Here is a 12873-nt window from a genome sequence, read left to right as displayed (position 1 = left end):
ATGCATTAATGTGTATTACATTTTAGATTCCACATATAACTGTTATCATACAGTATTTGTCTTTGTCTGACTTATTTCAATAAGCATAATATTTTCTAGGTCCATCCATGTTGCTATAAATGGCAGAATCTCATTCTTTTTTTTTTTTATGGCTGAAGCTGAATAACATTTTATTGTATGTGTACTTCACTTTTTCATTATCAATTCATCCGTACATGGACATTTAGGTTGCTTCCATATCTTAGTTACTGTAAGTAGTGCTGTTCTGAACATGAGGGTGCATGTATCTTTTAAAATTCATGTTTTTCCTTTTTTATTGGATATATACCCAGGAGTGCAATAGCTAGACCATATGGCAGTTCTATTTTTAATTTTTAAAGGAACTTCCATACTATTTTCCACAGTGGCTGTACCAATTTCCATTCCTACCAGCAGTATGCAAGTGTTCTGTTTCTCCTCTTCTCCAACATTTATTATTTGTAGATTTTTTGTGATATTCATTCTAACAGGTGGTATTTTACTGATATTTTGGTTTGCATTTCTCTAATAATTAGTGATGACGAGCATCTTTTCACTTGCTTGTTAGGTGTCAATCTGTCTTCTTTATAAATTTGTCTATTCAGGTCTTCCATTTTTTGATTGGATTTTTAATATTGAGTTATATGAGCTGTTTATATATTTTGTATATTAACTCAGGGATATTTTGAATATTAAATGGATTATTATAAGTAAAACACATAAGAAGCAATGCTTATAAGGTTTGCTCTTATTATTATTTTTACCACCATCATTGTTATTGTTTTGTTGTTGACATTATTGGAGAATTCCAGGGAGAGAGGAGCCTGTGGGCTATAGTCCATGGGGTCACAAAGTGTTGGACATGACTGAGCTACTAACACTTTCAGGGGATTTTCTGGTGGCTCAGTGGTAAAGAACCTGCCTGCCAATACAGGAGACCTAGGTTTGACCCATGGGTCAGAAAGATCTGATGGAGAAGAAAATGGCAACCCACTCCAGCACTCTTGCCTGGGAAATCCCATGGACAGAAGGAGCCTGGTGGGCTATAGTCCATGGGGTCACAAAAGAACTGGACACAACTTAGTGACCAAGCAACAGCAATCCTGTTATCTTCTCTGACCTACATGTTACTTTTGTTGGCTCACACAAGATTTAGTCTTGCAGGATACAAATACCCAGGAATCAAAATGCTGAGGGCATGCATGATAAGATACCTGCAATTAATTAATTATTACTGCACAGATGGACAGCTCTTCAAATTCCTAGAGAACAAAGCAGAGGAAGGAGCATAGAGTCAATGGAATGGGTCCATGGCTGGGAGGGAGGACTTCTAGGTTCTAATCCCCTACACACTACCTCATGCAGACCAGTGACTTTCCTTCCCTGAGCTTCAATTTTCATGGCTGTAAAAGAGAGTAGGGAACTGGACATGTTGACCTTGAAGCCCCTTCTGACTTAGAGAGCAGCGAAGTGACCAAAACCAGCATCAATGACTCCCTCAGGACTTAGTCCATGACAAGTGCTCAGTGAGTGTCTGTCTCCATCATTGTCATCATCTGTAAAACATGGACCATTACACCTTCCTCCCAGGTGTGTTGGGAGGACATGATGAGAAAATATACATGAAAGTGCTTTGTGTGCAAGGCTGTCTCAAAGGACCACTAAGATGCTCTTGATCATTAGTACCATCAGCAACTGCTACCGTTTCCCTCAGCTCCCTCCCCAGACATAAACCCAGAAACTTTCTAGGATACCTGTCTTAGCAAAGGAGAACTAATTCCCATGGAACCCCTCCCAGAAGCATTCTCAGCCTGGGGCTAATTACAGAGTCCCTGGATATTAGGACTGCCACAGCCCTAGCTTTTCCCTTCTTGCAGCTCACCGTCTTCTCCTTGAGGCCTGCAGGCCCACCTGGCTCAAAATTCAACATCCAGAGTCCAGTCTTTCCCCTCATACCAACCCCCTCTGCACCCCCCACTCCAGCCCAGCCCCACTGGTGGTCACAACCAGCTCCAGGACAGCAGGAAGGATTTCAGTTAGAGTTCAGGTAGAGCCATTAGTTTAAACACAAACCCTGAAGCCTGTGATATTGTGGATAGAGCCCTGGCCCAAGAGGTTCGTAACAGGGCTCTGTTGCTGGCTCTCCCACTATCTAGCTGCATGATCTTTGCCAAATCCCTCATTTTTTCCAGATCATATCACTTACCTGGAGTATGGAGAGTAGATGGATAGTAGAACCAAGCTTGACAGTCTTTTAAGTAATTCTGTCATTTAAAGAGTCAGAATGGCATGAGTTTCATCTTATCTTTGATCCTAGATTGCTTCTGACTTCGGGCAAGTCATTGCACCTCCCTCAATTTCTTCATCTATCCAATGGACAAATGAGTCCTGCATGGGCTATCTCTTCAGAGCTGAAGTGAGGGTCAGTGACATGGGGGAGAAGAGTTAGGGCCTGGCTCAGGGAAGAGCTGGTTATCATTTCCATTCTGGTTCTGAAGAAGAAGATTAACAAGACAAGTTTTCATCTGTCCTGAGTTCCAGGCCCAACTCCCTCTCTTCCCTGAATCTCTGGGTCCATCAGGCTGGAGGACGTATGTGTGTGTGTAGGGGGGCGGTGAGGAAGTGGGGGTACAGGAGAAGACGCCCACAGGGCAGTCCTCTGAGACTGTAGTTGAGTCTGAGGAAGAGCTGAGGATTGCAGGGAGTCTTGGGATCAGAGTCCCCCGCCCCTGCTTCACAAAGAACCGGAAGTCCCAGGATGGAATGCTCAGGTACTCCTAACCCCAGGGACAGCTCAGGGGCACACAGTGGGTCCAGCTCAGAGATGCCATGAAGGAGCGAATGTGTCCGCTCCCTGGAAGGTGTGATTCCAGGAAGAAGGAATGGGAAGCGGGATCAGGAGGTAGACACAGGGTTGGTATTAACTTTCATGAAGCGTTATTCTGTGCTGAGCATCAGGCTGACGTGTGCCATCACTGGATCTGCATCATCACCTGTGAGAGAAGAACAGAGTCTGCTGCATTTTAGAGAAATGGAAACTGAATCTTGCCTCAGAAGACAGAGCCAAGTAGGGTAGCAGTGGCCTCCATGTGCTTCTGGGCTCCTCCTGTTATCAGGCTTTCTGATCTTGTTTGGACAAGCTCCTTACCCTTTCTGACACTGTTTTCTCATCTGTCAGATCCCTGCCTCCCAAGGCCTGTGCACAGTAGGCTCTGAGTGTGCTTGGCCCTCATCCCTAAAGGTGGGAGCCAGTGGGGCCTGGGAGCTCCCTGAGTGCAGAGCTGGTCTTCCACGTGCTCTGCTTCAGAAGGCCTCGACCATGGTCGGCCCTGCTGAGGGTTGTGAGGAGGCCGGCGAAGGTCCAGAGGACTGTGCCAGGCTGTGTCTCGCTGTCTGGAAGCTGCTGTCAGGGCCAGGCAAGAGGACTGGGCTGAGAGGGTCTGAGCTGCTAGGCTGGGCTCCTCCTGGAGGAGGATCGCTCATTGCTGACTCCCCCAGCCCCGGCCAATAGCAGAGTGGGAAGCCTCCAGCACTAGGTCATCCTGAGACATCTGGCTTCCTAGGACTCAGGACTGGAAGCAGCGGTGTGCTGGTAAACACCTAACAATCCATCCTGGGAGGGGAGGGGGCAGTTCTGAGTTGTATTGTTTTCTGGTTTCTGTTTTGGGTGGCCATCATGGCCAGATGTATGGCCAGAGAGCTCCATACATCTCTCCCTACCTCTGAGTTCAGTGACAAATGTCAGTGAACCTGTGGCCGACTGAGAGGGACCTCTGAGCCCAAACTTCTCTTCCTGAAGGGGTGAGGAACCGAGGTGCAGACAGGAGACAGGATGGGAACTCAGTCATGGGCAGCATAGGCAAGACTTGTGCAGGAATCTCACCACAACATCTCACTGAATTCTCTCAGCAACCCCAGAAAGTTGGGTTATTAAGATATTATTATTGTCCTTTTCCAGAGGTGAACATGGAGGCAGAATAACAGCAAGTTTAAGAGAATGGTACTAGAACATGTCAGAGCCTGATTCAGATTCTCTTTGTGCCCTTAAAAGATATGAGTCCTTGGGCAGTTTCTTGTCTCCACTGGGCCTCGACCTCCTTGTATGTAACATGCAGCTGATCCTACTTTCCAGATGCCTTTTGCCAGGACCTGGTTCAAGATCTGTATAAGGTTTGTGCTCCATGGTCAAGTCGTAAGTATCATCATGTCCAAGTTGTTCTGTGGAATGGAGGAAGATTTTGATTTGTCCAAGATGGCTCAATAAAGAATAGGGATTTGACTCATTCTTGGTCTAATTGACAAGTTGGACATGGGGTTTAGAAGGTAAGAGGGAAATCAGCATGAGGCCTTCAGTTCTTGTCATCTCTATAAGGTGACCAGGTACAGTAGCTTCTCCCCTGAGCCAGTCATATCCCTCCGAAGGCTGGAAAAGAAAATAGACAGGTCACGATGCCTCAACAAGCAGGGCATGGTTTTCTCTTGCTCTGTCCACAGGGACCTCTTCCTTGTGGGGTTCTTGTTGACAACAGGCAGAGAGTTCCATCTTGGCATCCCCACCAGAGACAGGGATGGTGGTAGCAGGTGGCAGAGGGATGGTCCTCCACCCAGTCTTCCAGAAAAACCTGGGAAGGAGGCAGGACCATAAAGCCTCAGCATCGTGGCCCATTGGGAGGAGCTTGGATTGGCCGAAGCTCGATCTACACCTGAGAACCTGACAGGCAAGGCCTTCAGGAGCCAGGGCTGGTCAGGTCAAGTGCGAAGAGCCGAGCAATAGAGAGAAGGCAGGGGATTCATCCTTCCATCTCTCAGAAGCCTAGTGCTTCTCTGGAGACTGGGATGCCTGGAATCCTAGCTCACTGGACTCAGTTGCCCTGGGCACTTCCTGTCCAGTTCTTTCCCTTAAGAACAAGTGACAGTCTCTCTGTGACCTGTGAATGCCTGAGGGGTGAGATGGTCGCTGTGCTTAGGGCTATGGGTGGGATCCAGGCCTCTGTGGGGCTGCAGTTCAGAGGCACCAGGTCACCCAGCCCCTGGGTCCTGTCTGTGCTTGGGTCTCAGCGTCCCTCCAGCCCCTCCCTTGTTCCCCACTCTCCTTTCCTCCCCACCTCACACCTCAGTCCTCTCCCATTCTTTCTCCTAGACCCCCTTCCTTCTTCCATTTATTCATGTAGTAAATGTATATGGATAGTTCCTCTCTGCCAAGCCATGTTGTAAGAGCTAGAAACAGAAAATGGATTTCCTAGCTCCAGATCTCCAAGTTCAGCTAAGAGGTGTCACGAAAGGCCAATGATGGTTATGCTGGGAGAAGTCCTCAACAATGACATCGGGACCACAATGATTTGTTCCCACTCCCCTGTTTCCTAGCGAGCTGAGCTGTTGTGAATTAAGACCCAGTCTCCTGCATTGTAGGCAGATTCTTTGCCATCTGAGCCACCAGGGAAGCCTATATATATTATATACATTTACTGTACATATGTAATAATACACACATTATATTATATATACATATTACATATACATATATTATTGTATATAAAATTATATACATATAATATATATGTATAATTTTATGTCATTATATTGGTATATATGATCATACCAAGATATATAATTTATCATTTTTTCTCTATGGCTAGCAGGGACGGCGGAGCCTGGTGGGCTGCCGTCTATGGAGTTGCACAGAGTCAGACACGACCGAAGCGACTTAGCAGCAGCAGCAGCAGCAGTGCTTTTTGCCTCCTGTTTAAGAAATTTCTGCCTATTACAAGGTGACATAGATATTTTTTTGTGTTTGATTCTGAAAATTTATTGTTCTAATTTTACCATTTAAAGCTATAGTATATCTGAAATTAGTTTTTGTGTATCATGTGAGGGAGGATTTAATGATTTTTTTTTTCCCTGTGTGAATATCCACCGGATCCAGCAGAATATATTGAAAAGACCATGCTTTCCCCATTGCGTTGTAGAATCAGCTTTGTCATAAATCAGATGGCTCTATATTCACAGGTCTGTGATGGACTCTATTTTGTTCCATAAATATTATCTCTGGTTTATTTTTGTGCCAATGTTTATGTTTGTGCCAATGTCATGCTGGCTTAGTTATTGCAGATTTACAGTAAGTGTTGAAAGTGAAAGTTGCTCAGTCATATCTACTCTTTGTGACCCCATGGACTACATAGTCCATGGAATTTTCTAGGCCAGAATACTGGAGTGGGTAGCCTTTCCCATCTCCAGGGGATCTTCCCAATCCAGGGATCGAACCCAGGTCTCCCAGGTCTTCCACATTGCAAGTGGAATCTTTACCAGTTGAGCCACAAGGGAAGCCCAAGAATACCGCAGTGGGTAGCCTACTCCATCTGCAGGGGATCTTCCCAACCCAGGAATCAAACTGGGGTCTCCTGCATTGCAGGCAGATTCTTTACCAACTGAGCTATCAGGAAAGCCCCATAGGAAGTGTTAATACCTGAAAGTCCTTCAGGTTTTGTTTTATCCTTCGAGATTCTTTAGAATTTCCATATAAATATTACAACCAAAGTGTCCATTTTCTGTGGAAAAAAATTGTTGAGGTTTAGACTGGCGTTGAATCTATAAATCAGTTATACATATTGATAATGTTGAACTGTCCTACACACCCCTCATGCACAAACATGGCATATTCCTCCATTTACTTGGCTCTACCTTTATTTCTCTAAATAATGCTTTTCTACACATACTTTATTAAAGTTATTGATACATATTTGGTTTTTTTAAATGTTCTTATAAGTAATTTTCTAGTTCCTGGTATAGAGAAAGATGTTTGATTTTTGTATAGTTATTAATTCCAGTTTCTCTTTGGGTTTGTAAAAATTTTCTACCTATACAATTAGGTATTCTGCAAATACTGATAGTTCTTCCTTTCCAATCCTTTGGTCTTTCGTTTATTTCTATTGACTTATCTCACTACCTAGGACCACTAATACAATAGTCAAAAGAAATAGTAACATGAACATTTTTGTTTCACTTTCAGTGTTATTAAGTTATCAGTGTTTCACCATGTAGTATGCTAGTTGCTGTAGGTGGCTTCTTCTTTGCTGGGGAGAAAATTTATTACAGTAAGAAAGTTCCCTTGTATTTCTACTTTGCTAAAAAGTTTATTTCTAATCTTAATTGATTGTTGACTTTTTTTTACCAGATGCTTTTTCTATATCTAAGTTAATCACATAATTTTTCTCCTTTACTTCCTATAATCAGATGAATTACATTGTTTGCTAAATAAACCTTGAATTCTTATAATAAACCCAATACGATTGTGATATATTATCCTTCTTAATATATTGCTAAGTTAAATTTGCTAATATGTTGTAAAGGAATTTTGCAACAGTCCCCATGAGAGAGATTCATTTATGCTTTTTCCTTCTTATATGTTTTCTTTTTTTTTTTGTTTGTTTTTTTAATGATTTATTTTAATTGGAAGCTAATTACATTACAATATTGTAATTAATCTCAAAAATATACAAGCAACTCCTGCAGCTCAATTCCAGAAAAATACATGACCCAATCAAAAAATGGGCCAAAGATCTAAACAGATGTTTCTCCAAAGAAGACATACAGATGACTAACAAACACATGAAAAGATGCTCAACATCACTTATTATCAGAGAAATGCAAATCAAAACCACAATGAGGTACCATCTCACGCAGGTCAAAATAATGGCTGCTATCCAAAAGTCTACAAACAATAAATGCTGGAGAGGGTGTAGAGAAAAGGGAACTGTCTTACACTGTTGGTGGGAATGCAAACCAGTACAGCTACTGTGGAGAACAGTTTTTGTTATTTTTGTATTGAGTTTATACTAGTCTTATAAAATGAGTTGGTTAATATTCACTCTTTTTCTTTAATGCTTTGAAAGAATTTGTTATGACTGGTATTATTCCTCTCTTAAATGTTAGAAAAATTCACCAGTAAATCTGTCTTGAGTCTAGTTTTCTTTCTAGGAAAGTTTAAAATTATCGATTCAGCTTTGTGGAAAGATAGTGGATTCTTCTGATTTTTAGTTCTTGTTTGTCAGCTTTGGTAATTTGTGTTTTCATTTGTCTATTTTGTTTAGTTATCAAATTTATTGTTATAAAATTGTTTGTAAGTTTTAAAATTAATTTTAAAATGACAGTAGGATCTATAGTAATGTTCCCCTCTTCATTCCTGATGATGATAATTTGTGTTTTATTTAATTTTCTTTATTAGTCTTGCTAATAACTTATAAATTATTTCAAAGAATGAACTTCAGGCTTTGTCAGTTTTTATTTATTGTAATTTTGTTTACTGTTTCCTTGTTTTCTGCTGTTATCTTTATTATTTCCCTCCTTCAACTTTGTTTTGGTTTTGATTTAGGGCTTCTTTTCTAGTTTGTTGAGATGAAATTTAGTTGTTTAATTTTAGCCTTTTAAACATATTCTAACATATGCATTTAAGACTATAGACTTTTTCCTAAGCTCTGATAATGTTATTTACATCATTATTTATTTTAACATACACTAATTTCCATTTTGATTTTGTATCTTATAAATTATTTAGAAGTGTATGCTAGAATAATTTTGAATGAGTCTGGTACTTACCTGTTATATTTACTTTAACTCCTAGCCTATCTCATGGTTAAGAGTATACTCTGAATGATTCTCACCCTTTGGATTTTTTTGAATTTACTCTTATGATGTAGCACACAGTCAATTTCTATAAATGTTTCATGAAGCTACAAAGTTTCTTTTGGTTAATGTTTGCATGGCAATATTTCTTCCTAGAGTGTCTTGACCTTATTAAGGTGTATTTCAAAAAGAAATACAGCTTTATTAAGATATAACTGATGTAACATTGTTAAGTTGAAGAACATGTTATTTTGGCATATTTACATATTGCAGAATAAGCAAATAATGTTTCTGGTGGATAACATGTAGTTTTTAAAAACTCTGTTTTAAAATAACCTTTGATGAAAATATTTAGTCCTTTTGCATTTAAAGTAACTACATCCTAAATTCCACTATTTTCTATTGACTGACTTATTTTATATTTGATCTTTTTCCTCACTCAAAAGAGCTTTATTCTGGATTGATGAGTATTTTATTAGTTCATTTTCTCCTATTTTAGGTTGTTGGCTATATATTATTTATTCTTTCATTGATTTGTCCTAGATATATTAACATAAATCTTTGACTAATCACAGTTTAATGCAAGTGGTTCATTTGACCACTTTTCCAATTATGCTAAATATTTAGAACACTAACTCTACTTACCTGTTGTATTTCTTGTTCTTTTGTTCTTTGCTGTCATCTTGTCTTTCATTTGCATTAAATCCCACAAAATTTTATTATTGATTTGTATTCATTATTAATACATATTGATCCTTTCCCTGAGGGACTCTTCATTTCTTTTTGCATTTTTGTGTTTCAGACATTTTCTTTCTGTGTGAAGAACTCCCTTTTAAATGAGCTCATATTTTGTTTGTCTGAAAAAGTTTTTATTTAACATTAGAAATAATTTTTAAAAACTATTTTTGGAAATTACTTAACCATCGAAGAAGCTGAAAGAGTACTACAAAGAAATCCTGTATGTCCCTAATACTTAGATTTATTGATTTTAAGCAGTTATTATTATAATTTTCAGGACTTTCTGAGAATAATTTACAAATATCATGTTCCTTTACCCTCTATGTCTTCAGAGAATAGTTCCTAAGATGTAAGAGAATAAGGAGATTCTCTTATGTGCATGCATGCTAAATCGCTTCAGTTGCATCTGACTTTGTGCGACCCTATGGGCTATAGCCTGCCAGACTCTTCTGTCCATGGGATTCTCCAGGAAAGAATGCTGGAGTGTGTTGCCATGCCCTCCTCCAGGAGATCTTCCCAACCCAGGAATTAAACCCTTGTCTATTACGTCTCCTGCATTAGCAGGTGGGTTCTTTACCACTAGTGCCACCTGGGAAGCCCATTTTCTTATACAGTAGTTATCAAATACAGGGTTTTTAACAGTGATGCACTTATCTAAACTAATCTAATTCATATTGCAGTTTTATCAATTGTCAAATTAATATTAATATTATTTTAGCGTTCCCCCTGCCAGGTCTACTTTTGCATTAGTTGCTATCTTTTTAATTGCCTTGTGTCTATTACATATTCTTAGCCTTCTTTGTCTTTCATGATAGTTATTTTTTTGAAGGTCAGAATCTAATTATTTTATAGAATATTCCTCAATGTAGGATTCTATGATGTTTCCTCATGATCAGATTCAGATTTTGTTTTTTGTGGCTGAAAATATATAGGTGATATATTGTTAGATTTTCATATATGGAGACACATAGTGTCTATCTGCTCCTTATTGGTGACGTTAATTTTAATCACTCGGTTAAGATGTTGTCTAGTTTTTCCACTGATAGCTACCACTTTTTCCTTTTGTAATTAATAATTGCTTTATGGATAGATTCTTGTAACTGTAAATTCTATTCCTTATCAAATTCATTCCCCATAGATTTAGCATCTGCATCAATTTGGATCCTGGCAGAAGACAGAACACAACAGTCATGTGAACACGGAAAATTTAATACCTAGAATTTTAACTAGTAAAATGTAGATAACTGCTGAAAGGGATAAAAGAGAAGTCTCTGAGATCCAGAAGTAAGAATATATGTATCTATATAAATTTATATATAAAGAAGCTTTTACCTTGTGGCTTAAGAAGAATACACAGAGGCTAAGGATTTAGAAGATACTTCCCTCCTTCCTCCTGCTCTTCTCCTATCTTCCTATCTTCCTCCACCAGAGAAAGAAAGACTGAGCTCAAACTTTTTCAAAGAGGGTGTGACTGTCACAAGAACACAGTCTGTTACTGGGAGTCGGGATGGAGCCACAGGCCAGAGCTCTCCTAGAAGTGGCCACCGGGTGGGGAGAGCGTGTGCGGCCTGAGTATGTGACCATGACAGGTCCACACCAACCCACTGGCTCTCTGCCTGAATAACTGAGGAAGGAGATTTGAAGTCGCAGCCTAAGTGCCTTCCTGTTGCCATCATCTCCTTCTATTGGAAACGCCTCACACTGTCATCTGCTAAAGAGACAAATTTATAGGGTAAGGAGAAGCTTGTAGCACATCCAGACAAATGAACTCTAAGGCAAAGGGGAAGGCCACTTCTGCAGGTTTGGGAGCTGGAGTGGATAGCTGTAAATTGATTGTTGCTAGACATTTCAGTGACCAGTTTGTCCACTGAGAGCTGGGAAGTAAGACTGGGGAAATTGCAAATGAGTGTTTACTACTAATTAGGGTTTTAGGCATTGTATTATTATGAGATGCTTCATATGCATTGCCCCAACTCCTCCAAAAAACCCTGAGAAATGAGTGTTATTAGCCATATTTTATAGATGAGGAGCCTGATGCTCAGAGAGTTTAAGTAACTGTGCAAGGCACCAGGGGAGTAGTGGGCTCAAGATTAAAATCCTAGAGATTCTGCCTCCAGATCTTATTAAACTATCATATTTTAGATGGCATTCAAATGAATGTGATTCTCTGATAGGTCCACCATGTGTATATCTCCAGGTCAGAGCCAAAGCTGGGTTTCTGAATTTATCCTGCTTGGCTTCTCCAGTGACCCCACGACCAACAGGACCCTCTTCAGTGCCTTCCTTCTTCTTTACCTGAGCTCAGTCCTGGGCAATGGGCTCATCATCACCCTGGTATGCCTGGATATGCATCTCCACACTCCCATGTATTTCTTCCTCTGTATCCTCTCCCTGCTGGATATGAGTTATGTCACCACTACAGTGCCCCAGATGTTAGTGCATCTTCTTTCTCGATCTCAGACCATCTCCTTTGCTGGCTGTTGGCTACAGATGTACATGTTTGGTGCCCTGGCCTTGACTGAGTGCTTTTTCCTTGTAGTCATGGCCTATGACAGATACGTGGCCATCTGCTATCCACTGCGTTATACTGTGATCCTCAGCTGGGGCCTGTGCACACGACTTTCAGCTGGGACCTGGGCCTGTGGTTTCTTCTTCTCTCTGATCCACACTTTTTTCACCATGAGGCTGCCATACTGTGGGCCCAACAGGATCAACCACTACTTTTGTGAAGGGCCTTCAGTACGAAATTTGGCTTGCATGGATACTCATGTCGTTGAGATGGTGGACTCAGTCATCAGTGTCTTCATGGTTGCTGCCCCACTCTTGCTCATTGTGGCCTCCTACATCCGTATTGCCCAGGTCATTTTCAAGATTAAGTCCATGCAGGCCCGCTGCAAGGCTTTCTCCACCTGTGCTTCCCACCTGACTGTGATCATATTCTTCTATGCTCCAGCCACCTACATCTACATGAAGCCCAACTCAAGGTATTCCCCTGACCAAGACAAGCAGATCTCCCTCTTTTATAATGTCTTCTCTGCCCTCCTCAACCCTGTGATCTACAGTCTGAGGAACAAGGACATCAAGGGGGCTTTTCTGAGAGTGATGGGGAAGGGTAGAGTGACCTGGTGAATGAGAAGACAGGCAAAATCTAATGTAGAATGTCCAATGTTGAGAAAAGATGGAGTATCTATAATGTATGAAACCAACATTGTACAGTTGAACCAATGTACTACTTGGTCAGTTGAACAAAGGTGGGACATGAAACTAAATTGGCTATCTTGATCAACTTGCTACTTACGGTGCAATGAGAAACAACTCCCTGATCCCAGTGGCTTACAGCAGTGAAAGTTCATTTAGTGTTCATATTCCATGGCAGTTGTAAGTAGGCTGTGATCTTCTGCCATTTAATTCTTGGATCCAACCTGAAGGAGGTGGTCCTATCTGGAAGTGCCCGTCTTATGAATGAGAAAAAGGAATAAAGGCTGAAATATTACTACA

The 12873-nt window shown here is 40.8% G+C and overlaps 1 protein-coding gene across 1 annotated transcript; it reads left to right on the top strand.

The window, feature by feature from the left end:
• The first annotated feature begins 11556 nt into the window (after nucleotides 1–11556).
• LOC133040348 (olfactory receptor 2A5-like) lies at nucleotides 11557–12504 on the top strand. The gene has a single exon (XM_061120067.1). The coding sequence runs from the start codon at nucleotides 11557–11559 to the stop codon at nucleotides 12502–12504; it is 948 nt and encodes a 315-aa protein (XP_060976050.1).
• Nucleotides 12505–12873: the final 369 nt, after the last annotated feature.

Source organism: Dama dama, chromosome 20 (assembly GCF_033118175.1).
Source record: "Dama dama isolate Ldn47 chromosome 20, ASM3311817v1, whole genome shotgun sequence".
Lineage (NCBI taxonomy): Eukaryota > Metazoa > Chordata > Mammalia > Artiodactyla > Cervidae > Dama > Dama dama.
The sequence above is the reverse complement of the archived record's forward strand: the minus strand, read 5'-3'. Positions and strand labels throughout refer to the sequence as shown.

What these genes read in the sequence shown, in the direction of transcription:
- LOC133040348 (XM_061120067.1), top strand. Translation starts at nt 11,557, where the DNA reads ATGTGTATATCTCCAGGTCAGAGCCAAAGCTGGGTTTCTGAATTTATC.